The sequence below is a fragment of the Tympanuchus pallidicinctus genome, unplaced genomic scaffold (assembly GCF_026119805.1).
Source record: "Tympanuchus pallidicinctus isolate F22 unplaced genomic scaffold, pur_lepc_1.0 scaffold3, whole genome shotgun sequence".
Classification (NCBI taxonomy): Eukaryota; Metazoa; Chordata; class Aves; order Galliformes; family Phasianidae; genus Tympanuchus; species Tympanuchus pallidicinctus.
The window spans coordinates 61,040,772-61,068,312 of NW_026294747.1; the positions used below are offsets into that span (position 1 = coordinate 61,040,772).

The 27,541-nt window shown below is 46.7% G+C and overlaps 1 protein-coding gene and 1 long non-coding RNA gene across 2 annotated transcripts in view; one reads left to right on the forward strand and one right to left on the reverse strand.

The window, feature by feature from the left end:
* Positions 1 to 27,541, reverse strand: part of OBSCN (obscurin, cytoskeletal calmodulin and titin-interacting RhoGEF) — a 170,512-nt gene that overhangs the window by 2,333 nt on the left and 140,638 nt on the right. Inside the window, exons 96-120 of the mRNA XM_052695150.1 lie at positions 22,677 to 22,889; positions 20,970 to 21,093; positions 20,583 to 20,716; positions 20,161 to 20,273; positions 19,171 to 19,339; positions 18,674 to 18,755; positions 17,823 to 18,023; positions 17,044 to 17,104; positions 16,397 to 16,474; positions 16,081 to 16,253; positions 15,257 to 15,283; positions 14,649 to 14,801; positions 14,333 to 14,378; positions 13,692 to 13,769; positions 8,665 to 12,244; positions 7,324 to 7,446; positions 6,995 to 7,105; positions 6,729 to 6,896; positions 5,749 to 5,871; positions 3,822 to 3,992; positions 2,696 to 2,810; positions 2,211 to 2,450; positions 1,207 to 1,430; positions 695 to 770; positions 76 to 225 (exon numbers count right to left, since the gene is read on the reverse strand). Of these exons, the coding sequence (XP_052551110.1) occupies positions 76 to 225; positions 695 to 770; positions 1,207 to 1,430; positions 2,211 to 2,450; positions 2,696 to 2,810; positions 3,822 to 3,992; positions 5,749 to 5,871; positions 6,729 to 6,896; positions 6,995 to 7,105; positions 7,324 to 7,446; positions 8,665 to 12,244; positions 13,692 to 13,769; positions 14,333 to 14,378; positions 14,649 to 14,801; positions 15,257 to 15,283; positions 16,081 to 16,253; positions 16,397 to 16,474; positions 17,044 to 17,104; positions 17,823 to 18,023; positions 18,674 to 18,755; positions 19,171 to 19,339; positions 20,161 to 20,273; positions 20,583 to 20,716; positions 20,970 to 21,093; positions 22,677 to 22,889 (6,733 nt within the window). The remainder of the gene's footprint in view (positions 1 to 75; positions 226 to 694; positions 771 to 1,206; positions 1,431 to 2,210; positions 2,451 to 2,695; positions 2,811 to 3,821; positions 3,993 to 5,748; positions 5,872 to 6,728; positions 6,897 to 6,994; positions 7,106 to 7,323; positions 7,447 to 8,664; positions 12,245 to 13,691; positions 13,770 to 14,332; positions 14,379 to 14,648; positions 14,802 to 15,256; positions 15,284 to 16,080; positions 16,254 to 16,396; positions 16,475 to 17,043; positions 17,105 to 17,822; positions 18,024 to 18,673; positions 18,756 to 19,170; positions 19,340 to 20,160; positions 20,274 to 20,582; positions 20,717 to 20,969; positions 21,094 to 22,676; positions 22,890 to 27,541) is intronic.
* Positions 2,806 to 15,664, forward strand: LOC128086462 (uncharacterized). Its single transcript, XR_008209372.1, has 2 exons — positions 2,806 to 3,119; positions 15,020 to 15,664. It is a non-coding gene; the product is annotated as an uncharacterized LOC128086462 (long non-coding RNA).

The following is a 27,541-nucleotide window of genomic DNA, read 5'->3' on the forward strand; positions in this document are numbered from 1 at the left end:
CCCAAATGGGAGAGGAAGAAGGGGGGCAGGAGCCGGGATTTGCACAAACTGCCAGGGGAGCCGACGCTGCCTTACCAGGGGTTTGCACACAGGGTGCTCTGGAGAAATGACACTGCTCCTCCGGAGAGACCCGCGTAGCACCGCGTCAGCTTCACCTTCCCCTTCCTGGTGGTTCTCAGGAACTCGCAGGGCACATCAGAGCTGACTGGATAGGTGGCGCTCAGCCTAGCCCGAAACAACAGCACTGTCAGCACAAAGGGCATCGCTTGAGATGCTCCTTCCCCTGGGAACTCCCATCCCATCATGGCAGTGCAAAGAAACATCACATGAAAAACAGAATCCCAAAGAGCAATGTTCTTCAGTAGGCTCCATGACTTCAGCTGCTTTTCTGCTTGGTGTAATTTGAATTTTCTTGTTTAAGTGGGGGCTTTTCAGACGAGGCTGAGCAAGAAACACAGCAGCTGCTGGGCTGCAAAACCACCTCCTTGTTCCACTTGGAGATGTGGCGGGGACTGAGCATCCTTGTACAGTGCAGCCAGCTCCACAGCCTCTGCCACATGTCTTTGGTGGCACTGCTCAAGGGAGAGGCTACTACTGATGTTAATATCTGAGTGGGTACAGCTCCCTTTGTTGATGACTTGGAAATAGCACTTTTAAAGCCAGGGCTATAGAAGGACAGGCTGAACTGACTTACATGATGAATGCCGTGATTCCAACGGACCAGATATCAGTCTGTGGGAGGGCTCCTTGCTCTGTCAGCAGTTCTGGAGCTAGAAAAGCAAATGGGTGTGAGCCAAGCTCCCCTCCGATGCTACAGCACCAAAGCCAGCACTTAGCACTTGCTAAGGTTTTGCTACCTTCCTGAGGATGGAGAAAATCTTTCTGGTACAGGGAGGTTGGCTAATCTCAGTCATGGCCGAAACAAAACCTTGAGAACATCAAAACAACGGGGCTTGTTGGCACAAACACTACAACCTTGAGCATAGGACACATGGACACCAGCCAGAACACCACTGGTCATGACTTCTGGCTCTGTCCTCCGTGGTGGCCTGGGAACTGCTGTCACACCACCCATGCCCATCATCTCACTGTGAAACTCCTTGCTGGGGTCACCTGCACTCTCAGGGCCTTGCCCACTGGCTCAGCCTATCTGTTTACTGCAGATTGCATACAACATCAGGGTTGCTGTGAATAAACTCTACTCACCCATGGTTTCAACATAATCCATGCATTTGTCCAGGGTAATGACCTTGTCTTGTGTGTAAAACTGTGCATTGCCAAAATCCAGGAGCTTCAGCAGGTTGGGCTCAGTGATGATCATGTTTTCAGACCTGAGATCCAAGTGCAAGATGCTGTGTGCATGGAGGTACTCAACTGCACTGAGGATCTGCCACAGGTAATCTCGGACCTCCACCTCTGAGTATGACGTCCTGGTAGAAGAAAGTGGTAGAAACCAGAGGTGTCGTATCTGCCTGCCCAAAAACATCATTCTGCCCCTGCTATAATCCTCCTCTGTCTGTATGATCCAATGAGGCTCTCAAGAAACAACTCCAATCATTTCAGAAATCACGTAATCATAGAATGGCTTGGGTTGGAAGAGACTTCAGGGATCATCTACTTCCAACCGCCTGCCATGGGCAGGGTTGCCAACCACCAGCCCAGGCTGCCCAGCATTCCATCCAAGCTGCCTTTGAGCTCCTCCAGGGATGGGATCTCTGAGCAGCAGTGCCAGCACCTCACTGCTCTTTGAGTAAAAAAATCTCCTCCTGATATCTAATCTAATGACACCCTTCTTTTAATTTAAAGTCATTCCACCTTGTCCTATCACTTTCTGCCCGCATAAAAGTCAATCTCTTTCCCTTCTATAAAGTCCCTTAATCTATACAGAGATTTTTGCCCCTATTGTGAATCAGATGCAAGAGGTTCAGCAGGCTGCGAGAGCCGTGTGTCAGAGAAAGCAGAAGTCAGAATGCAGATTTGATGCCCACCATTCCCACCCCCTTAAATCAGAGGATTCCAGCAGATTCGTTTTCTGCCATTGTGAGAAGCAACATGAAGGGGAAACAAGATAGAGTACAATGGCAGTTATGCTATGACAGCACACTGGAACAGGTGGAGGGAGCTGATCCTGCCTGACAAGTGAAAGCAATACGTGCTTTGCTACCTACTCCAGCCCTGATGGGAAAACCCTTCCCTCCACTTACGATTACCTTAATGCCAAAGAGTGGAGTAGCTCTGGTCCCACACACATCTCCTGGATCAACACCAGGTGCCGGGGGCTGACATAAGCTCCCTTCAGCTGAGCTATGTTGGTGTGATGAAGCTTCCTGAGGACCTGGTACTCCAGCAGCACGCTCTGCTTGTCCTCTTGCCAGTAAGGGATAATTTTAGCAGCTAAAGTCTTGCCGCTTACTTTTTCCCTGCACTGTCGGACGATGCTGAACCGCCCCCTGGTACAAAGGAACACAAAGGCAAGTTAAGCTTCTCTGCTACTCCTGGAAGAGCCAGGAGCTTCTGTATTTCAAGATCATATGGATCCCATGCTGTGTTTTTCATCCCTCCCCTATGTTGAGTTACTGCAGCAACTGTCACACTTTGCACGTCCTCCCGTGTCACTAAACTGTGCAGTCACTTCAAACTGCAGCACGTGCAGCACTTCCTGCTGGCTGGTTGAGTGCTCAGCTGGATTCCCTACCTTTTGATCTCTGTTTGGAAGGCGTAGGTCTGGTAGGTTGGGAAAGGTTCGGGTGGTGCAATTATTTCACTCTCTTCCTCCGCTGTTGGGAAATTCTGCATTGCAGCAGGGAATTCTGCAGAGAAAAAGCAGCAAAGATTACATGGGAAAACAACTCTGTGTGGAAACCAGAGCTTCTCTGAGCTGCTCTCCACTACCTATGGAGAAATAAAGGTGACGGTGGGGCTTTCTGCATGGAAGTCTGCATGTTGGCTCCTGTTTGCAGCACAAAGTTCGATGTGAATGCAGCAGATTCTGGAATGGACACCCAGCAATTCCCTGGTGGAACCCCTCCAGACTTGTGTAGGTTGCACGTGGTGATGGGTTTACAGTTGGACTTAATGATCTCAGAGTCATTAAGGCTGGGAAAGACCTCTGTGATTCTGTGAGTACAATATCAAACAGCAAAGCAAATCATCAGAGTACACTAAGACACTGCTATGTGTCTTAGTCTAGGATGTGTCTAGGATGAGAAATGTTAGGAAATACTACTCTGAAAGAGTGGTCAGGCACTGGAATGGATGCCCAGGGAGGTGGTGGAGTCACCGACCCCGGAGGTGTTCAAGGAACGTTTGGACGTTGTGTTGAGGGACATGGTTTAGTGGGAGCTTTTGGTGATGGGTGGATGGTTGGGCTGGAAGATCTTGTAGGTCTTTTCCAATCTTGGTGTTTCTGTGATTCTGTGAAACACATCTTGATGTCAGCGAGCCCAGGCACATTGAAGTGTCTGCTTGGGAATGCTGGACACGTTCAGATGAAGGGATCTGATGCTATGGGCCCTGGGTGGAATGACTGCAAAGTATGTTTGCTAATGAATCCCAGGCCAAAGGAAAGCAGATGGTTTAGAATGGGTTAAAAATATCTCTGTGAACGGATTTTTACAGAGAACTCTTCCCCACTGGGAGGAAATTCCAGTTGGTCCATCCTTCCGCTCCTTGAAAGAAAACCTTCTGCTGTAAGGATATCTTTTTCATGTGAATGTGGATCTTTCAAAAAGCAAGAGAATATTACAGAGTATTCAGGGAAGAAACAAAGAGTGCAACTATTTAGATGCCAGAGGAATACAGCGCTCTCCCAGTGCTCTTACCCAATTGATCCTTCCCGCTGATTTTCACTGCGGCAGATGGGCTGCTGTAAGGGCCCATTCCTGCCTTGCTGGTGCAGGCTATCCTGAAGCAGTAGGTAACATCTCTGGAGAGATTTCTGGCATAGTAGCAGCAGTCAGCGATGTCAGCAGCAAGAGTTTTCCACTCCCCATCTGAGCCAAGGAAAGGCAGAAGAAAGAGATTAGGACTCACTTCAGACGTCAAGTCTGTTTTTGTTGTTGGTCGGTTCGATGGTTGGTTGTTGGTTTTTGCTTTCCTCTTTCTTCTTTTCCAATTTAACTCACAGTGCTGGCAGTATGGAAAAGCGATGGAATCTTTAAGTGAAGGTAAAACTGATCTGATATGGGCTGCTTTTGTGTGTGGTGCAACCAGCTGTCAATGTGACCAAACCTCTTCCAAAGTCAGCGCTTTTCTGTTTGATCAGTCCAAGGTGTGGCAGCGCTGCTTCAAAGGAATGGTGAAACTTCATGCCACCAATCCCCACTGTAAATAGACCTCAAGAGCTCTGAACTCTGAAAAGCTTAAAGAAAACCCTGGCTTTATCTGCTTTATCCCTTTGGTCCTGTCTTGAAACTGAAAGCAGGAGGGCGGGATTTCAGAGCACAGCCATTCATAAACACCCTTCAAACCAACCCAATACTTGAAACTGAGGCCAAATTCCCTCTGCTTTTATAACGTATGGGAGGTGTCTCAGGGAAATGAAACTGTAGGTTTGTCTTGGGACTGAGGTGTGAAATAGAAGATCAGCAGCAAACGTTTCATGTGATGCTGTGTCCCACTTTGTCATTGCTACTGAAACTGTCCAAGATTAAACCCATCCTTGCATTCAACTACACACTGACAGACACCCTCAAATTTTGCACAGGCAGTAATCTCTTAATATAAAGGTATCAATGACTTTGCAGGGTTCTGGTTGGAGTAAGATGTGTGTGCATGTACGAAGGAGGAGATACAGCTTAGAATCAGAGAAGCATCTGCAGAAGCAGCATGCAAAGGCCTACTGTCAAATACTGAATGAGGCAAGGATTATTTTTTCTGCTTATCTTAATCCTCCTGTGTTCAGAAAGTAGGATTTCACACGTCCCTGCCAAACACACCGAATGTGACTGTACGTAGTAGATGCAGTTTCCCATTTTTCCTCCCATCTGGAACAACTTGCATCTTACATCCTCCCTGGAGCATTGCCTGCAGTTGTGTCAAAAGGATTAAACAACAAAGAAAGCTGCAGTACAGGAAAAATGTTATCAGCTCCAGAATAAAAAGCTGTGTTTGTGTTATCCAGAATGAAGTGCATGTATATTGGGAGAGTTAAAAGAAGGTACATGGAGCAGCTCAGTCCAAAGGTTTATGTTTACATGACTGCAGTAGAGATGATGTCAGTCACAGTATTCACAAGAGCAGCAGAACCAATCCCAAGAGAGACAGAGAGGGAACTGACTCAGAGTTCATGGAATTAAACAAGAAAACATCCACTGACTTCACTGTGCTCTGGATCAAACCTTGGAAGAGAACCTCGAAGGGATGGCATGCAGGTTTACCAAACTTCTGTCATGGCTCTTCACCATGAATTTAACTGATAGAAAAAGAAAGCGTGGCTGTTTGGCATGGGGAGAACTGCCTTTTTGATGGCCATCTTTCTCCATACAGAGAAAGCCTAGGTATATGATGGTATTATCTGATAACCACTGGGCTGGGCATTATTAGTGCACAATTATTTCACTTCCATCCACAAACGAGGGAGGTCAAGTGAGGCAGTTTCTGAATAAAATTAATATATCCATATATATATATATATGGAGAGGTCGTATAAATTGGGATGTTCTCTGCTAGGTGTGAAGGCAGAGCCCTGCTGTAGGAGCTGGATGATTCTTTAGGGATCTCTTCCAGCTTGGGATATTCCACAGTTACCTTTACTCTTGCACTGGACAGTGTAACGGACACAAGTGTTGGTTTCCACAGGTTTCCAGACCACTTGTGCTCCATCCTCATAGACCTCCACAACGTCAGGGGGTGCAGGGCTGGGAGGAACTTCTATTGAAACAAGGCAAAAATCAGTGACTGTTAGCTTTGTTATGCACAGGAACAGCTTTTCTGTGTTGCAGATATTCAACTTCAAATGTATACGCGTCTGTATTTATGGATGTGACCATTCCTCATGGAACAAAAATTTAACTGTGCCTTGTTTAAAATAAATATTCAGGTTTTGAAGTCTGATGTTATGTCTGTGTTTACTGGCTGAGTTCTGAACCCAGGAGAAAAGTTAAAGAATGTAGAAGAGGGAGTGAGGAGCTGTGGGTGCCCCATCCCTGGAGGTGCCCAAGGGGTCCTGGGCAGCCTGACCTGGTGGGGTCACCCAGCCCATGGCTGAATGGGCTTTGAGGTCCCTTCCAACCCAACCATTCCATGATTCTGCAAATCAGAACTGCAAAATGTGCCACGCTACCAGCTAGCAAGGGTTGTGGACTACAGCAGGCAAGGGAGAAACTTTCCCCTGAATATTTCTGCAGGAATCTCACCTTGCAGATGCTTTACAGGTCACATTTTCTTGGTGGCAGAAGAACTGCCATCCCTCCACTTGGGTCTGCCTTCGATTTCAAGGGGGAGTGGTTTTTACTGAGACAGGGGAGGTTTAGGTTGGATATGAGGAGGAAGTTTTTCCCCCAGAGGATGGTGAGGCACTGGCACAGGTTGCCCAAGGAGGCTGTGGATCCCTACAGGCATTCAAGGCCAGGCTGGATGTGGGCAGCCTGGGCTGCTGGTTGGCGACCTGCACACAGCAGGGTATTGCAGCTAGACAATCTTTGAGATCATTTTCAACCCAGGCCATTCTATGATTCTATGCTTCAAAATCAGCGCTTGCAGTATAAAAATGTAGATCCTTTTGTTACCTGCTTTCCTTACAACACAGGAGGTGGATGCTGAGCCCAGGGAGCTGGTGGCCACACAGGTGTAAATGCCAAAATCCTCAGCACTGACAGAGAGAATAGTTAACAGCTGGAAGTGCTTGAGTGTGGACGAGATGAGGATCCGACTGCTGCTGTGGACTGGCATCCCATCTGCAAGGTGGAATACATGAGAAATAAGTACCTTGGCAATGTAGAGGTGCCTAAGCCACCCCTGTCCTGGAGGGACCTGCGGAGGGCTGCAAGCTCACCTCTGAACCAGCGGATGTGCAGGGAGGAGTGCGGGGTCGTCCGGCACGACAGCGTCACGCACTGTCCTGCAGCAGCTGCCTGGTCCAGGAGCTCCTCAACAAATGAAGGTGCTGCCAAGAAGAGACAAACGTTGATGCAGAACGGCCAGGAGTGCTACGTGGTGAATGAGTGTGAGAAGAAGACTGTAAAACATTTTAAATCAGAGTAAACATTTTGTTCATGCCCTGGCATTCCTCTGACCGTGGCTTTTCAGAGGCGTTCACGGCACGCAGGCAATGAGGCTGTGTTGAGTTCCATGCACACCACACTGCTTATGCACCAGCAATACCTTTCTCTTTTGGCATGAGGCTTGGTAATTTGAACGAAGGAAGTCCTGATTTCCACTTCAGAGATCCTTCAGCTCCTGCTAAGGGCTCTTTTTCTGCTGCCTCACTTCCCAGCTCACCAAACTCTGTTTCAAAGAAAGGATGAGAAGTCATTCAAGGCCATCGCTCCTTATCATTCACAGCAGGCAGTTGAGCCATTCACACACACACAGCTCAGCAGGGAGAGGAGTCCTTATCAACGAGCCTTCAGTCAACATGAAAGGCTGTGACAAGTAGTATGAGGAAAATGGTACTTGATTGAATATGGCTTAGTTGGGAAGGGTGGAGATATAAAGACGGGTTTAACATGAGGACAGGTCTTAACACGAGCCAGCAAGGTGCCCTTGCAGCTCGGAAAGCAAATGATATCCTGGGCTCCAACAAAAGAGGAGTGGCCAGCAGGGACAGGGAGGTGATTGTCCCCCTCTACTCTGCTCTTGTGAGGCCCCATCTGGAGTGCTGCATCCAAGTGTGGAGTCCCCAGTATAAGAAAGACAGGGAGCTGTTTGGAGAGGGTCCAGAGGAGAGCAACAAAGATGATCAGGGGGCTGGAGCACCTGAAGACAGGCTGAGGGAGCTGGGCTTGTTCAGCCTGGAGAAGAGAAGCTGCGGGGTGACCTCATTGCAGCCTGCAGTGCCTGAAGGGAGCCTGCAGACAGGAGGGGAGTCAGCTCTTGGAAAAGGTTGACAACTGCAGGACAAGGGGAAATGGTTTTGAGTTGAGGGAGGGCAGGTTGAGGTTGGATGTCAGGGGGAAGTTGTGTGCTGTGAGAGTGGTGAGGTGCTGGAACAGCTGCCCAGAGAGGCTGTGATGCCCCGTCCTTGGAGGTGTTGGAGGCCAGGTTGGATGGGGCTCTGGGCAGCCTGGTCTAGTGTTAAATGGGGAGGTTGGTGGCCCTGCATGTGGCAGGGGGGTTGGAGATTCATGATCCTTGAGGTCCCTTCCAACCCTGGCCATTCTGTGATTCTGTGACAGGTTCTGCTGTCCAGACTTATGTATCATCAAGGCAGGAAGCCAGAGTGAGTTCACCAACTTTGCCCAGTCTTTAGAATTTGTCACGCTCAGCTGATAACTGCAGAAGATGCTGCAGGGAGTGAAGCGTCATTCAGCCCCAATATGTTTTCATGAAAACTCGGGCAGGGGAATTTTAGCTGCTGCCATCAGCAGGTTAGCCCAGCTGATGCTGCAAGGAGGACAGTTTTGCAATGGCTGTCTAACCACAGCCTCAGACACACTGGGGACAAAGGGGCAGTTGTAGCAGTTAAAGTGGTGAACCTATGAAGGCACAGAGTGAAATACTTACCTTCCTCTGACTCTGGCTCTGGAGATATCTTTCCTTTTAGGATTCTTGAAATATGGGCAACAGAAGCTTTGACTTTCTTCTTCAGGCTCTGCTCCACTGACCGCTCCGCTGAATGAGACCTTCCATAAGGTTTAAAGAGCCCTGGCTTGCTGTAGAAGGAGCTTTTCTGCTTACCACTCGAGTCCTTCTGGGGGCCATACATTTCCCTATGACTCTCTGCCACTTTTCCTGTAGCTAACAGGTTCCCCCCCTTTGAATCCTCAGTTATTTCCAAATGGTTCCTCCCTTTCTTTTCTTCCACCTCTTCTCTGATGCACAGCCTCTTATCCTTATGCAGATGTCCCCCGGGAGGTGACCTTGCCCTTTCACTTAAAGGTATGAACCGTCTGCCCGTCGGTTTGGGCTGAGGCTTCCTAAAATTCATAAATTCAAATGGAAAATAGACAATGTCATACAAGTCTGAGAAATTCAAATAGGCAGGCTCCACCTCCGAGATGTCAAGTTTGGGAGTTCCGCTGCTGAGACACGGGGTTTCATCCGACAGGTCTTTGATTTTCACCAAAGAAACTTCTGGGTGCCTACCAGTGCCTTTGCTCACTGGTGCTTGGCTGGGGGCTTTCCCAACAGCTGAGCTGTGTGCTGGGGGAATGCTCTCTTGGCTGCAACTGGGGCTCTCGAGTGCTGAGTCCTCCAGGTGTTCACATTCCTGCCCTTGCAGTACTGCTGGCTTCTCACTCAGCGCAAAATAGGATTCAGCAAGATCTTCCAGCTCAGAGAGTTCTCCTATTTTACCTCCTTGTAGTGAATGGTAGGAGATGTCTGTAGGTGCTTGGCCATCTGGGCCTTTGTAGAATGTATCCGGGGCAGAGATCTGCTTTCTGCACTCCTCCTGGCCAGCAACCGACTCTGCCCACACGTTCATCTCTTCAGAGAGGGAAACCATCTCGTCCACCAAACCTTCCAGGGCAGCAGACTCCTCGTCACTGTAAAAAGAAGACCTGTGCTGTGACAGGTCCTGACTTCCAGCCCTGCAGAGCGATGGTGGCACAGATTGTCCAGCATCATGGCTTCCACTTCCCAAGGCAGTATCTCTGTCCTCACCATAATCCATCAGCTGTTCCTCATATTCCAGCTGATAGACTGAAGCTAGAGACTGAACTTGTGCTGGTGGAGCAGCTAAGATACTCGGGTGAACACCCTGCTGAGCAGAAGAAACTTTCCCACTAGGATAAGCAGCCTTGTGCTCCTCCAACACCTCACTTCCACTCTCAGGGAACGGAGCAGAGGAGGCCTGTCCAGCCTCTGGGCTTCCGCTTGTGACGATGGATCTCGCCTTGCTGGGAAATGCTGCCTTGGGGTGCTCTTGCCTTTCTCTCTCATAGACTGAAGGCAGATGTGGTTTTTGGGATGAAGCAGTTACAGATGGGTGTCTGGCCTCCAGAGCAGCAGGCACTGTGCCACTGCCTTGAGGAGCCTTTTGGGGTACAGCTGCCTGGATTTCAGCTTCATGGACCAAACTGGGAGCAACCTCTGTGACAGATGGACCTTCACTCCTCAGAGCAGCAAGCCTCTCCTTGCTGTGAGCTGGCCATTCAGTGTGCTGAGCTCCACCAGAGATGGAAGTTCGCACTGGTTTTGGTGGTGGGACTTTGGGAACAACTGGATGCTCCCCCTTTGGGATGGCTGATGTGTCTGCATGAGGAGAAGCCTTCTTGTGGGCTTGACTTTCACCATCATGGGCTGCCAGCGAGGCGATCCCTGCAACAGCTGGTCCTTCATCCCCCAGGACAGTAGGCATCACTTCTTTAGAGGTCTTCAGCTTCTGGTGAGCATCTTTATCAGCTCTCTGTGGAACAGGTAGGATACCTGGCTGTTTGCCCTCCAAGGCAGTAGGTGCCAGAATGCTTTCATCAGAAAGTTGCTGCATTCTGTCTTTATGTACTGGAAAAGAACCGATTTCTGTCTGCAGGCCTGTTAAAGCAGCAGAGCTTTTACTCTCGGTGAGATCAGACTTGGAAGCACTGGGAGCAGAAGGCTTCTCGGGGGACTGTTTCCTCCTTTTCTCCATCCAAGGGGCGGCTGGGGCTGTCCTTTTGATGAGGAAGCCTTCCCCTTGTAGGTCAGGATGGCTGTGGGCAGAATCCTGGGGGGGGGGGCACTCTTCAGGAGCAGAGCTGGAGGTGGTCTCTGACTGCAGCGGAGCCGAAGTGGCCTGTTCACCCTCTTGCACAGCCATGTCAGAAGCCGCAGGAATAGATTTAGCCTTCGGGGTTCCATGTTTTTGAGCTGGTGGCACAGCTAGGTCTGAGTGCGGGGCAGACAGAACGGGGCTTTTGCCTTCCAAATCTTCCTCGTCAATATAAGTAGCTTTTGACTTCTTCAGCAAATGCTTCCTATTCTCGCTTCCATGAGGTGACACTGGAAGTCTCTCTAGCTGTTGCACAGAAACAGATGGGCACCCATTGCCCTCACAGTGGGTGGAAGGGGAGAGCTGCTCTTCTGAGCAGTCCTTGCTGGCTGTCCTAATGTCTCCTGAGGTGCCCGCAGCGCCTCCCTTGCCTGGCTTTGCAGAAACATCACAGTGCTCACTGCCTTCAGGGCAACTTTCCTGTGCAGCGACATCGTAGTCTTCTTCCAAAATATCTTGTTCCCTCACGGATCTGGAGGCTCTCAGCCTGTAGTCATCCAGGGAACGGCTTCGGCTGGAGCCAGCAATGGCAGGATGTGGGGGTTTCCTCGCAGTATCAAATGAAGCTGATTTGGTCAGGGAACCAAGCAGACTCTCCCTGTGCTCATCTCCATCCTTGCTCTCTTCTTCTTCCAGTTCAAACTGTTCCAGAAGGGGTTCACGGAGACCACTGAGGGGCACTTTGGAATATCCAGCTTTCCGAAAGGTCCTCCTGGCCCTGTCCAGGTGCCTCCTGAGCTCCCTGCCTGGAGAAGAAGGTGCCCTCGCAGGGAGCTCGGCTGCTTGGCTATAGAAAGTGCTTTTAATGACACTCTGTCTAGGAACACACACAGGTGGCTTTTCTGTCCCATCCCCGGCCTTTTCAATTTTGTCCATTTCAGCTAAAACTACGTCTGGTTTCTGTTTGAGATCTGATGGGCTTTCTGCAGAAGTCTTCCCAGATGAAGGCTCAGCTACATGACTCCTTTGGGTCGTCTCCTCTCTGGGATGAAGCCCTTCCTTTCTCTCTTCTAAAATACCCGCCCCAAGCTCTTGGCTTTCCATGGATGATTTGTCCCCCGCTTCACTTTTCATTGCAGCATACTTCCTCCTCATGGGTTTCACTGGAGGGATTGAGAATTTGGAGTGCTTCTCTTCTCTCACGTGCCTTGGAGGCTCCTGGCTGCTTGGTGCATCGAATATGGACAGGTGTAGTTCGGGTGTAGAGCCAAAATGCCTCTTCTTGGGGAAGTGTGAGTTCTCGTTGTCTGAAGACGAGCCGCTGGTGCTGGAGGAAGTGCTCTCCTCAATCAGGTGCCTGGAGATGGCCAGGGAGGTGTTGTCATGAGTCCTTTCCAGGATTTCTGGGATGGATCGCATCACCAGTATGGATTTATAGCACATCAGAGACCGCTGCAAACCGAAACAAAACGCGGTGCAATCAGATGGAAACGTGGGAGGAGAATGGCAAAGCAAAAATACAGAAATGATTTTCTGCACTCAGGACCACTCAGAATACTTCAACAGCATGTTGCCACTCTTTAGTAGATACCATCCATTTAGGTCTCAGTTGTTCTCTGAGCATCCCTATTCTCTCATTCACAGCAATAAAACTATATTGGCTTCAGGGCACACTTCCTATGAACAGAGAAGCAGGACAAAGCCTGGGGCTTATAAAGACAATCTAAGCATTCAAAGCAGATGGAAAAAGTTTTTTTTTAACTGAACACATTAGATAAAGGCCTTGCTGAAGTAAATGGCCTTAAATCCACTGACTGTGGTATGACCTGCAGTGGCTTGGGCCAATGGAAGCCCCACCATATTGCAGGCAGAGGGAATCATCCGCTCCAACTTCAGCCATGTCAGACACGGCAGTCGAAGCAGCTGAAGTTGAGCAGCTGGCCTTCATTTATGGCATCCTCAGCAGGCAATCGATCTGACTATTTTAGACAGCTACAAGAGGAGACTTGTTGGCACATGTCTCTTTGCAGTTCACTATTTGCAAAGACAGCTGAGGGGAACCAACTTAAGCACAACCACGTATCGTACGGGCACCTGCACTGGGGAGGTCATTTCCTCCTTGTTTGCTTTTTAGGACTTTTAATTTCCAAGTCCTACATTACTGGTACTGGTCTACATAATGGGAGGTGCTCTCTTCTCTGTGATATCCAAAGAAAGGATACGTGGGAACAGCATAAAGCCACGCCACAGGAGGTTCAGACAGGATAGTGGGAGAAATTTCTTTACCATGAGGGTGGTGAAACTGGAACAGGCTTCCCAGAGTGACATTTGATGCCCCATGCCTGTCAGTATTCAAGAGGCATTTGGACAATGCCCTCAAATAATGCTTTGGCTTTTGGTTAGCCCTGAAGCAGTCAGGCAGTTGGACTTGGTAATTTTTGTAGGTCCCTTCCAATTAAACTATCTATTATGGTCTGTCCTATTCTGTTCCATGCTGTGCTACTCTTACACATCTGGAGTGTAAGGGGCACAGTCCATATATGCCATAGAAATACTCAAAAAAAACAACAAAGTAAAAGACCACATTTCTTCTGACTCCACTGCTCTCTCTGCTTTGAGCAGGAATGCTGACACCTCCTCACATCTACCCACCTAACGACAAGTGCCTTAATCTTTGTTTCAGTGCCTGGAGGAAGAGCCCTGCACACAACCCAGGATGATAATAAAGCCCAGGTGGTTTATTTCTGCCACATTCATTGGCTTCTTGGCTTATTCCCTATTCGTAGCCATGCTGAGATCTTTGCTGTGCTCTCTGCCTTAGCCCAACAGACTTTAAAGATGCTAATGTAATTACAAATAATTATCTAAAAAGAACCCACATACCTTAGGGCCAACTCACCTGCCACTTGCTCCGAGCCACAATGAATTTGAGCTGCTTGGTATTAATGAAATGAGCTGCTTCGAGGGGAAGATTGTGCTGCCAGGTGGAATGAGAGGAAAATCAGTGGATGAAAAATCCTGACTGCATTTCCTGATTATTATTACTATCAATTTTTAAAGGAGTGACGTCTTCCACAATTGCTTTATTTGAGAAATAACAGATCAAATTCCACAAACCCTTTATTGTAGGCAACATCAGCTTTTCAATTATAAGAGCAAGCCTCGTGCAGTGCATGTTACAAAGCTCCCATGAAAAAAAAAAACACCATTTAACTCTTTGCCTGTAGGGATTTAAGCCACTGGGATGTAAAACATAACCTCCTTCTGCAAAGCCACAGCTTCTTCTCTATATGGAGATGCTGTATTTACTCATGTTGGTAGTAATCTTTGGAAAGGGAGGATATCCTGACAATCAGCACCAATGTGCCTCCTCTTTCTGGAGAGCCAAACCAGCACTTCTGTGTAGGACAGAAAGTGGGAGACCAAGGGAAGGAATAAAGCAGCAAACAGTTCTCAAATAGCCTTAAGAGTTGCTCTAAGAGTCTCCTCCAATCAAAAAAAATAATGATTGACTGTAGTAAGGAACCAGGACCAACTTACCATGAACCACCTGTGGGAAAGGCAGTCCAAAGCACCAGGCCTGTCCCTGATCAGAGAAAAGAACACCATGTTAGCAAATCACTTCAAACAGCAGCCAGGAGATGCTCCTGAAGGTGCCCACCCTGTGCAGACACATTTCTGTTTAGTCTTTCACTGATGTTTTGGAGCTGAGAAGCCATGCAGAAAGCAGCGTTCAGCCCCAGGTTTCCTTCCCTTGAGCAGGAACAACCCTCCTGGCTGCTTTGAGGCTCACCACAGATCCTGAGATCACGGCATCTCTGTGGGCTGCCTTTAGGAAGCACTGGAAGGCACTTACTTGGGCTGCTGCTGCAGGATCCGCTTGATAAAATCTTTTGCATCTTCACTCAGATGAACAAAATCAGGAGCGGCCCACGAAATTTCTCCTTTCTGGATGTTCAGAAGTGTTCCTCTGTCATTTTCCCCAGCAAATGGAGACTTGCACGTCAGGCTTGTTTATTGAACACCATAAAATAGAAGGGGACAGACTTTAGAGCTGTGTTTGCTGTTCAAATGAGCAAAGCACAAACATCCACGTGGGGCTTTCAATTGCCTGAGGAACTCTGTGTGTGGGATGTGGGCAGTGCTCACCAACAGAGCATCCACTACAGAGCATCTTTCACCCCATTTTTTCAATATCCTACTGAATTATTTATCCCTGATTGACAGGTGAGGTCGATGGCTACGGTGGCTAAAATGGGCAAGAGGAAGACTTGAGTGCTCAGGGCTTTACACAGGGACCGAAAGGCCTTTGGCAACACAGAAAGAGCAGCCAACGAAGAGAGTTACAAAACAAATCACTGCAGATCTCAATGCTTCACTCCTGCAGAGCCCACACTTGATGGAGCTGAAGGCTCTGACCCACAAAAGGGCATCAAACAAGAGCATCCAAGCAGGTGTTCTTACCTTAAGTAGGTGATGACTCCAACAGCCCTGAGGACAGAGGGAACAAAAATGTCAGATGCCTGTCCTTTTTGCCCTCCTCAAGCACACTGCCCCTTTTCCAAGGTCATAAATCCCCAAAGCTTTTGCTTTCACCCTTTGTTGGTTTTTAGTTGTTTTCTTTTCCTGTCTTGCAGCATTTTTATAAAACTGGTCTCAAGTATTCCTCCATTTTTAAAGCATGAGTGAAGAAGAAGGTTCAAAATACTTCTGTGGAGTTTGTTTTTCTTTTCTAGAGGGCCTCCTGGGGCCACGCTTTTGAGCTACCACCTATTTTATTAAAGACCGCTTTCCTTGGGACGCTTCTTTGCATTAATCAGCTGTCAAGCATCAATTACTGTTGACCAAAATAGAAGAAAAAGGAGCTTTAAATAGCCTCAGTGTGTTTTGGATTCTCAGTGTTCACTTTCAGTTTCCCTTATTCTTCCCTTTCCTTGCATGGAATCACCTTTATTAACCACACCATCTCTACCAACATACGGTATTATTCACTCTCTTTGTGTGAGCAATTGGTACAGTTGCTACCTAGCAGACATTCCAGGTTTGTTCAGCAGCACAGGATTCTGCACAGTGGACTCCCCATAGTTCTACACTGTCATTTTGGCAGAGCCAAAGGAACTGAGCTTGTGTCAAAAACTGCAAAATGCTTTGATGCAACTGCAATAAACTGCCCTGTCGGGTGAATGTACACACAGTAACATCATTACATGCTCCTAAGGAAACACTTATTGTAACCCGGATGACCCAAATTCAGGCCGTTCAGTGCAAAAGCTTTTTAGAAAGGTTACCAGATATCTGTTGCCTTCGACACCGGCGACTGAGAGACGATTTCTGGGGCAACGAATTCTGGAGAGCCGTATTTACTGAACTGAGGCTCCCAGGGTGTGATCTTCTGAGCAAACCCAAAGTCACAGATCTTAAGGTCTTCCCTCTCGGGATAAACCATGAGGATATTCAGAGGCTGGAAAATGAAATAAAACAAAATGTAAGGAAGCTTTTATTGAGATCAGGCAATATTTTCAGTTGCAGATAAGAATAATTCGAATGGAAAATACCTAAGCCAACAAGAGGCTATGGGAAACAAGACCTGCCACTTCACGTTACCTTAATGTCCAAATGAAGGATGTTGTTGTCATGAAGATAATTGATTCCTTCCAAAATTTGCTTTATGTACAATTTCACCTGAAAGAAAAAACAACACGATTTGTAGCAATCAGCCATTAAGTCACTGAATATTAATGTTAGGTAAAGAGGATCCCTGATTCCACCAATGGTTCTTTGTTTCTTTTAATGTGATGGAGGAACAGATTGAGCTGGAAAATTTACAGCCACCTTCAACTCTGGAAGTCCTCTACCTTTCAATACTGAAGTGTTAACTGGCATTTCCCCCTGAACATTTCCAAGAATAATCAGTTTTTAGCAACAAATAGGGGAAACCTGGCTTCTAGATGGGGGATGTGAAACCCTTTGAGCTTTGAGCACCCAATATTTAAAAAACCATGACAATAACAATCAGGAAAACTATCTGAGAAAGCATCATTTCATTTCAGATCCTTGGAGACTGAAAGGGAGTTGGGTGTGTGTACAATTCTCAGGAGACAAAGGCAATGAAGATATGGAGAGACAGATGATCGCTAACTCAAGTGTATTTCTCACATTGGAAATAGCAAATGCAGGTGAATGTTATTCTGTGCTGAAGGATCAGGTGGTTCCCACCGACTTTGGACACTGAAATAAGAAGGGGAGGTTACCTCTGCTTCGGTGACCACGCTCTTCTTGAATAAACGGTCGAGGAGCTCTTCACTGGAGCATCTCACAGCAGCGTTAAGATAAAACAGAACCACAGCTACAGACTCCTAGAATCATTCAGGTTGGAAAAGACCTCTGAGATCCCCACGTCCAACCCCAACCCATCCCACCATGCCCACTGACCGCATCCCTCAGTGCCACATCTCCACAGTTCTTGAAACGTATTCAAGGCTCTGGAGATCGTGGCTGCTCCCCAGAAGGGCAAGGCTTGTTTGGGGATTTGAGTCTCCACATTGCAGTGCTGCCTTGTCTCTTCTCCCAAGTTCCAGCACCTCATCTTCCCTTCTCACCTACAAAGTAGCTGTTCTGCTCTTATTAGTGGTGTTCATGTGAATGCCTTGCTTGCCTGGAGAGCCTCAGGTTCTGTTATTTAGGAGGTTTCTAGCATCCAGAAGCTAAATTGACATTTTTACTTTGTAGCCACCTCATCTCAACTGAGAGAGGCCAGAATTCATGAGATCTCATTGGGAACAGAGTCCTTCCCTTCCAGAAGAGAGCTTTGGTGCTTAATGGCTCATTCACACTCACACATGCAGGTATCAATGCTTTTCCTACTATAGCAGAACACAGTAAATCAGTGAGGACACTGAGCGCTGTGGGGAATGGTTGGGTGTGTTCTGCTATCTCAGCAAAAGCTAAAAATTGCTAATTAGCACAGCTATTTAAGCAATGACGTCCTCTCATTACTTTCCAGCCTCCTTGGAGACACAGAAAAGGATACAACTCCAAGATCAAAATCAGGGTTTTCCGCGTTTCAAACTGATCCAGCAGCCTGGTGATCCTGTCGTGGGACAGAGAGGACAGAATGTCCCTCTCCTGATGCGCCCGAGCCTTCGTTTTGCTTCGCAGAGGGATGAATTTGGCAGCACAAGACACTCCGTTCCCTTTGTGTACAACTCGTTTCACAAAGCTGAAGCAGCCCCTGGGCAGAATCAGAGCACAAACCCGGCTCAGCCCCACTTCAAAGCTCTTGCTCAGCAGGTGAGGACCTTTCCGTGCCCCAGCCTTGACGGCTCCTGCTGCTCAGGGCTTACGTTCTCCAACACAGCTCCGATTTCCCTGTGTGTGAGCTGCTATTGCCCTCTCCTGGCTGTCTCTAAAACTAAGCAGCGAGTTCCCATTGAAGGAAAAACCTTTTCCAGATGTGTGCTGACAAAGGCTGATGCTCTCAGATCCCTTGGATGAACGCGGTGCTGGTGCCTGCATTGCTGTGGTCTTTTGAGCTTAGTATTGCCCAAGAGCCATACATGGGCACCTACTCATGGAATCATTAAGGTTGGAAAGACCACTAGGGCCATCCAGTCCAACCATCAGCCCATGTCTGTGATCACCACAGGCCGTGTCACTCAGTGCGACCTCAAAGCCCCCAAGCACTTTATCACTTGGAGTGACCTGTGGGCTCCACACACTCTCCAGCCTGTCAGAAACTTCAGAACAGAGTTCCCAGCACCCCTGTATCAGGGCAATCTCTCACTTGGATTTATTCATGGTTCTGCCTCTTGTTCCTGCTGCTGGCAGCTCGGGTGGGCAACTGGATGTTGGAAAATGTTGGATGCTGGAAAACCCATTTACCTTCCAATCTCCTGCTTAACCTCATACAGGGAATGGAGTTTTCTCCGGGTGGCCACTTTCTTTGCTGCTTGGTCTTTCTTAGCTTTGGAAAGGAAGAAAAATATGAAGGTTAATATTCAGATCGCCAATGGTGTACAAAGTTATTTCAGGACAACAAAAGGCAGGAAAATGTGCAGGGCTCCTCTAAGCTTCTGCAGAGTTTGGTATAGCTGTTGGATTACACAACTTGCCAACGTGAACACTGCAGCATGGCCGTGCTTATTTCTGCTGCCCATGGTGTCACTCCATCACATACTCTCAAGCAGAGATAAAAGAAACAAAGAAGCCCAACTCATTTGCTCTTTGCAGGTCATTAGAAGATTTCCCTTTACACAGGATAATGCCATACTGCTATCATGCAGATGCTAAGCTGGAACACGTGGCAGACACCAAAGGAAGATGAGTGCACACTGCAGAGGTTATTGAAGCAGCTCACGCAGCTCAAAGAATGGTGTTACCTTCATGTACAACAAGCTCTGCTTTGCACAAAACCTCCCCTCCTGCATTTTTGGCAACACAGGTATAAACACCACCATCTTCTGAGACAACGTTGTCCAGGATTAAGAAATAAGTCGTTCCTGCCTTCCCTTGATGGAGCCTAACGCTGTCTGTCAGCAGCGTGGTGCCCTGAAAGAATGGAACCACTTTTTGTTATCGGAGAACCAAGATGGAAACAGATGTTTCTTCTCTTCAAGAAATGAGAAAGAAGAGCAGAGTTACAATACATACTTTTCCATCTACCGAAGTCACTAACAAAATGCTTGCTGAAGAAGAACCCATGGCTAAATGTTTTTCTGCTTATACAACATTTCTATTTCAGAGCCTATACATTAGAATGAGGGCTGGGGAGGGATCCAGCTCTGGATGTGGTTCATTCTTTGGCTTTTCCAGCATGCCAAGCCTGCCTGACTGGGCAGGAAGATATCAGATGAAATCTAATACAGATTGATTTAGGAATGATGCAATATTTGAGGGGGAAAACAGTATTCTGGGAAACGATAAATGATTTCTCATACTTTTTATTGCATTATTTACTGTCCTTGCACTCTGTTTACCAAGTAACTATGAAAAAGATACAGAGCCTGAAAAACATGTTGACAATTGGAGTAAACATTCTTCATCCCATTCCTGACCCTAAAAATGACAGCATGCACCCCGGTGGCTCTCAGACCGACACCAACCTCCCTTCCTGCCTATTTATGTACCCAAAATGATCTGATGGAAGGAGCCCCAGTGACACTGCAACATCACAAGGCAAAATTCAAGTGTGGCGGATCCAGAGAGAACTGCAGTTAATTAAAAACAAAAACAAAACCAAACACATCTACGGATAAGATTCAGTGTAACAGGTGTAGAATGACAGAGCAAAAAGGCTTTCCCCATAGAAGCGTTGTTTTGCAGCCCTTTCTGTGCTCCTCATCCTCAGCCAGGAACACATTTGCCCTTACCTTAAACCACAGAACAGTAGGTGGAGGGGTCCCTTCGATGACTGCCTGAAATTTGGCACGCTCCCCAGCATCCACCTGCACATCCTCTATTGTCACTTGCATATAGGGAGGACCTGGTGAGACACAATGCTTTGCTGGACCATGACTTTGTTCATGTTGTGCTGATGTAGGTTCAGTGACTCTAATGGGATTTAAGGGATTTCCAGACCCGGGGTGTGACACTGGCTTAATTTCAAATCGAGAGATATCAGTGAAATATTTGAGTTTCTTTATGGTGGCATTACTTTTAGGCTCCTGCATGCTTGTTACTTTTTGTTTAGTAAACAGTTACTGGTGAAGGAGATGAATTATTTCAAACAAAGCCACAGGGAAGACAGTGATAATCACAGGACCTGAGAAACAGAGACAAGGCTCCTCCTTACTTGTTGGGGTCTTCTCCTCAGTCTTATACACACGGGTTCTTTCTGTGGTCTCAATATAAACTTCACTGTGCACGTCCCAGACCACATCCCCTTCTCTCCTGTACCAATCTCCTGTCCCCGCAGCCGGTCGTATTCTTTCACAAAGCCCAAGAGAAAAAGACCCAGTCACACAACTGCAGAGCTATAGGATTACATTGAACTATGTGTTTAACCACCAGACTAACCAACATCTACTTGAAATTAATACAAAAAGAATTTTGACCTGGTGGAGTTCATTTCTCTCCAATATTTTGCATCCTTCTTGTGCAGTGCAGAAGACAAGAATGAGTTCAAGTCGCCACTAGCTTCCCTACAGAGGAGAATCTGTGTATTAGAATGTATGCTTACCTGGAAATGGGAACAGTGCGCTCCTGAGTGCTTTCAGCTCCTCTAGTTGTCTCCTCCTGGGAAAGACCAAGGCTGGGCATTGGTACGCTTGGTTCTTCAGCTGGAATCTGCCCTTGTGCTTTGTCTGATAGCAGAAATAGGGTAAGTTAGGCACATCAGCTGTGAGGGCACATCTGTAAACCAGAGCAAACCTGTGAAGCCATCTCTAGTCTGCCTGGTGTCGGGAATTTTTCTAACCTCAGCTGAGTGCAATCATTGAAGCTAAGGGGAGAATTCAGCCCTTTTGAGACAACCATATAAAGCAAAGGCCTTGAACAACAGCAGGGAGGCTGAATGGACACAATGCTGACTGGCAGCACAAGTTTTTCTATAGGGAAACACATGCAGACACAAGTAGGAGAGGTGGTCAGCAGGAACAAGAAGGAAATTGGGTCAAAGATCCCATCTGGGTGGGAAATGGGTTTGGGCTTTCTGGTTACCAAAATGTTGGCCTTCTTTTCACTCAAATGTGATTAACGAGATGATTGTCAAGTCATCATCTTGTTAGAATAATGCCTCTACTAATAACTTAATTAGTTGCCTCAAGTGAAAGGAGTGCAGAACCATCTCCTCCACTACTCTGTTATCTCTGCAGTTGAGACCAAAGATGTAATCCATTTCACATTTTACTTCTGATGATTTTTGAGTCATTCTTCTTCACCACAGGATTATTTGCATGCATGATTTCCCATGAAAAAGGAGGAAAAAATAAAAATTAAAATTAAAGCCCTGTCATTTTTAAGCAGTTATTTTTGGTCTGAGTTCATGAAATGCTTCTATTCTCCTACAGCTTTAGGCCAAAAATATCTTTTTTTTTTTGAAACCACATCTTTAGTTTGAGGGCTGTGGGTTGCATGATGTTGTCCTTTTAGGTTTGCATTGGTGGAGGCCAGATACTCTGACTTGACACAGAGAAGGACAAATTGCTGTGGCAGAAGCAGGAGGGAGAGCGGCAGGGCTGCAGCTTGCTCACGTGCTTTAAAAACAACACAGATGTGAAACCTGAGGACATTGTGACACACATCATTGGCATTAAATGGCTGAGGGGTCTGTTCAACTCCAGGGCCAAGAAACTGCAGGGGAACTTGTTGTGCCCAACATGCTGTACATTCTCTGGCAATTGGTAAAGGGATTTCAAATCTCCTGCTTGCTTTCGGCAGATAACACGAAAGTCAATAGCCCTTCCCCACCCCGGCACATCCAAAACCAAATTACTTCTGTGACTGCAAAAGGGAGAAAAAAGGCAAGCAAGGAAAATAGGAAGTTGGGGGAAAAAAGCGAAAGGGAAACAAGGAAAAAAGGAAAAGGGGAAAAAAAGGGAAAAAGGAAAAAGGGAGGAAAAAAATGAAAAAAATACAGGTTAAAAGTGCATATATGGAAAAAATTCTCGCCTTCTTCACTTTGGGCAGTTGATGAACCAAACTCTGCTTCAGACACAGTCTTCAAGCTCCTGTTTCCGGGAAGCTCTGCCCCAAAGCTGTGCCCAACCCAACCCCATCCCACAGCCCCATGGTTTGTTGTCTCTGCATGTCCTCTTTCCTGTTAGGGCCCAAAACAATAAAGCAGAGAACCGCAGGAGTGGGGAGGGGGGAAGAAATTGTGTTCAGCTTTTTTTTTTTATCTCTATCAATCTCCATGCACTGCCTTCCAGTCTCATTGCAGACCTACCCTGCCCCCCAGCAGCCTGGGTTTGGGTGCTGACTTCATGGAGCAGCAGAGGCCCAACTGCTCCATGGTCACCTCCTGGCGTGTCGGGGGGAAGAGTCACAAGCAGTGATGCTGAGTCCACGAGCTTCTTCAGAGCTGTCTTGATCTCCTTATCAGCACGCCGAAGGGAGGCCTGGACGGAGGTCTCCAGCTCTGACTGTGGAGATGGTTTTCCTACAGACAAGAAGAACTGCATTTCTCTCTTTGGTGCAAAAAGAAAACAATGGCAGCATGCGACCCATTGCAGTCAGATGGAACATCTGTCATCGCATCCCTCCCCTTCTCCTAGAGCTCACAACAAGGAGACAGGCACACAGACTTCAGACTGACACATCCCACCGGGACAAGGACACTCCCAGACTGTGGAAAGAGGGATTTGTTTCCTGGCTCAACCCTACGTTGTCTGGTTGGGCAGATACACTTCCACTGGGGTCAGTGAAACAAAGCCAGTGGTGATGCACTGCACTCACAGAGAGGCTGGGTGCAAGGAGGAGGTTATTATCTCAGGGAAGGGGGAGTGAGCACTTACCAGACTCACCACTGCCCCTTGAAGAAGGGTTGCTGCTTCCTGAGCCTGCAAGGAAGGATGGCACAGAAGGCCCTGAAGCTCCTGCTTGCAGGAGAACGTTTTTGTCCTACTTTGTGGCATGTAGGTTTGCATGACACCTTTTAAATTTGCACCTGATGGTGCTTTTGCAAGCCAGCTCTAAAGGCAAGGTCACTTGTGTATACAGTACTGCAAAATGACAGTGACAGAGAAGCATTGTAGAGGAAGATGTAATTTCTGCCTCAAGAAATGACAGCTTTGAAGGAAGAGAGATGACAAAGCTTTCCAAACAAAAATAGATTCTCGAGCACTTCGCTGCAGGACAGACACCCAGGAGACAAACAGCACAAACATCCCCAGTCAGCAGAGCATAGGCCAAGGTGGGGATATTGGGTGAATCAGATGGGGAAGGACCTCAGGAGCTGATCTTATCCAATCTCCTGCCCAGCACTCCTTAAACAAATCTTGATGAGGCACAACAAAGGGGCAGGAGATATTTAGGGATGCTAAAACAGTCATCAAAGACAGACAAAACCCATATCAGATTACAGCTATTCACCATAGTCACAGAGTACCAACTTGAATAAACATGCAGTCCATGATAAAAAGCTCTGCTTCAGACACCCCTTCTGGCTGCCCAAGCCTTTATTATTTTAAACATACTTCCCATGTGTATAAAAATGTGTTTTCCATGAATAAAATTAAAAATAAATCTGACTATATTCTTGGAGCAGAAAAAAGTGGCTCCCAGCCATACCAGGAACTGATTCCCAGTAGGCAGCAGCCTTATGTATGGTGTTGTGTAAGTGCCAGTGGGCACAGATCTGCAAGCCTGTGGACCAAGATGCAGGGAGAGCAACTGGGAGCTTGCTGGAAAAAAAAAGTAAGAGTACTTGCACACAGATGCTTCTGACTCAATTCATGCCATTCACATACAGCATGCCCTGCAGCTCTGTTTCAATTCTGCTTCTTTCTCAGCCTTGAGAAAGTAAATTCCCATGATAGAGCTTAGCAGGAAAACCTGCTTGAGTCAGCCCCCTTGCTAGACATATTGTCATCAGATGGCTTGGGTTGGAGATCATCTAGTTCCAATCCTCCTGCCATGGGCAGGGTTGCCAACCAATAGATCAGCCTGTCCAGGGCCCCATCCAACCTGGCCTTGAATGCCTCCAGGGCATCTAGATTTTGTTTTGTTTTCAGCGTCTCCTCCATGGTGATGGAGTATTTCTGTTCTGGGGCTGTTGATGGGAAAAGCAACTTTTGCTCACACCACGTGCCCCAGACTTCCCCATTGGTGTCCATTAGCCATGGGCTGGGTGGAAAGATCTTTAAAGACTTGGATTTCCTGGAGTTCCAATTGTGCTGCCCTACCAGCTGGGCAGCTGCCAACAAAAGAACTGTTTGGAAAGGCATGAAACACCCTTACTACCTATCAAGGAGAAGATATAACTCTGTTTAACTTGGATTTGTGGCATTGTGGTCAAATGTGGTTGTAAGCTCGTTACAGACTACTGAGGCAAGAGATTCTCAAACACTCCTGGTCCGTAAGACAACGTGGGATTCTTCTCCTGTGTTGCTATGGTACTGCTTTCTTCCCTGTTTAGTGATGCTATGTGCTATAATCCAAGCTGCTGACCTGAGGAGCATGAAGATTAGCTATGGTACATCAGGTTAACCCTGTAATGATGTCTGCAACGCACAGCCCGTTTTACCAGTTCCAAAATGGTGACCCTGAACCTTTCTACCTCACATCTCCTTCAGCCAATAACCAAAACCACAAGAACCTTGTGGATTCTGAGCCTCCAAATCAGCCTCAGGGGATCCAAGTAGGCAAAAACTGTTCAAAATTATTTGCTCCTACAGCTGAACGGGAAGTGTCCATCAAAAGAGGTTCTTCCATTTTAACTCTTCTGGAACTGTCTATAAAAATGGCAGCCAGAACCTGAATGCGCTGCTGTCCTTGGGCTGCAGATCTGCTCCTGCTTAAGTTGAGGGGAGAAGCTGATGAGATGATGGAGTATCAGGTGCAGAGAACAGAGAAGAACACAGAAACCCAGCAAGTTTAGAGACAGCTGATGCAAGACATTTATTGATATCAACTCAGCATCTAACAGTGCATCTTGCATTTGTTGTTTTTGTTGTTTTTCTTTAATCTCAAGCAAACTGAAGTTTCCACTTTATTAATACCCATTTACCTGCAGGAATTACGGCAAAACATTTCTTGTATTATTATTATTTTTTTAAACAGCTGCATGTTTTTGTCTACAAGAAATAAACCCCCACACGTCTCATTAGTTATCTACACAGTTTAATCACTTACAAGCATCATTTTTAATCTCTAGGAAAATATGTTGAACGTGTATGTAGCAGACTGCTCAGACACCTTTCATTTTGTGAACAGGGCTCCGCAACAGATTTCAGACATTCGTTTTGATTGACTTTCTTTTGCTTAGATTTCAAATGAAAGTGTAAGCAGATGTTAATTGCTTTGAGCTAATGAATATATATATTTTTTCTAAGACCAACAGAACTGCAGTTTTCCAGCTTCTTTAAAAAAATATATACCTGAGCATCAACCACATCAGATTGAACCTCCACATCTCTTCACAGTTCTTTACTATCTCTTGGGTGAGAGTATGCTTTAAAGGCAGAGCAAATTCCTTTCTCAGCAGTGCCTGTGTAAATCATAGAGGTTGGAAAAGACCTCCAAAATCACCCTGTCCAACCGTAATCCAAAAGAAATCCACTGTTTGCTGTGGAGTTATTCTGGATAGATACCTGAAGAGCTGAGATCAGAACCAGGCCTGATTCAAAAACGTTTTCATTTTCAGAAGGATTTCCCTGATGTATTGTTTGTTGCTTTCCAATGCAGAGGGCAGTAGATGAACGAAGCACAGATTACATTGCTTACTCATAAAACAAGCAGTATAAACCAAGGAGCTCTTATCAAAAACAGGAGAGCAACACAGAAGAGGTCTCATTTCTTTCACCGCGTGTGATCACTAGGAAAGTGCCCTCTATCTCGAGGGTAGTGCACATGGTATTACACAAGATATCCTGATGGATCTTGAAAAGCAAAAGGCTGAGAAATGCATTCATTTTTGTCACCATATGATCAAGGTTCAGCCACAGAAGAAAAAAATGTAGTCTTTTCTACAAGCACCTCTTGTAAATTCAGACCCTGTTTGCAGGAATATTGCCTGGACTCCAGAACAAGCTTCACAATATCACCTAGTTAGGAAACACTGAGACAGAGCATCACACACCAACGTTTCCAAGGCAATAACTCACTCATCCTCTCTATTCATGCCAGCTAGAAGCTGCATCTGAGAGCATTTCTGGTTTCCCAGTTCCATCTACATGAAAACATTCCCTACTGCAGCATGGCCACACAACTCAGTAGGGATAAGGTGTTGGGACTCCTCACCCCACAACTCCATTGGATAGAGAGGGCCAGTGCTTGGTCCTACTGAGATCAGTGAGAAATTCCAGTTGACTTCAACCAGGACCACTGTTTGGGCCTTTCAGATCATTTCTTTCCAAGGCTGAGCAATGTGTTGAAGCTCTCTGTGCTATATCCTCTTTAGCAAAGCCAACAGGAATGGGCCATGCCCAGTGCATCTGAGCCTCACAAGCAGGCTGCAAAGCTGCAGAGAAACTCATCAGACAGCAGCAAGGCGACCTGTGTAATGTGATCCAACACACACTGCTTCAGTAACACGAAGCAGTAGTAAATGGCAGTGCTGCCAAGCAGCCCAATTTATTACAATTTATTTTTCAGCCAGGCATTTGTGGTAAAGATCTGCTTGTGGTTTTCTTTGGTTTTGTTCTTTTTTTTCCTCTTTTTTTTTTTTTTTTTTTTTTGGTGCTCCTGTCACTTTGCTGCAGATCCATGGTGAACTCTTTCTAGCACATCAGGAGACGTTCATCTGTTAACAGTAAAGTTTCACCACTGGCACAAGTAGGAGATCAAATATACCAGATCATTTTTCCAATTACATATGTTGACAAAGACCACATTTGTGGTTCTTTGTATGCATTAACATTTGATTACAGTTGCAGAAGTCATTCTGTGAAGCTCTTTAATTTTCTGCTGCAAATTAAGTGAGCCTATATTGTAAAATATATGGTTTATAAACCCACTAGGCTAGTATGCAGAAAAATGAAACCTACGCCTATAGTGGACTTGAAAATAGCAGTCATTGTTAAAAATGGCCTTTTTTGTAGTTTTTCTTATGGTGGAAGAGAGCAATGAAACCTTTGGCTTCCTCAAGTGTAG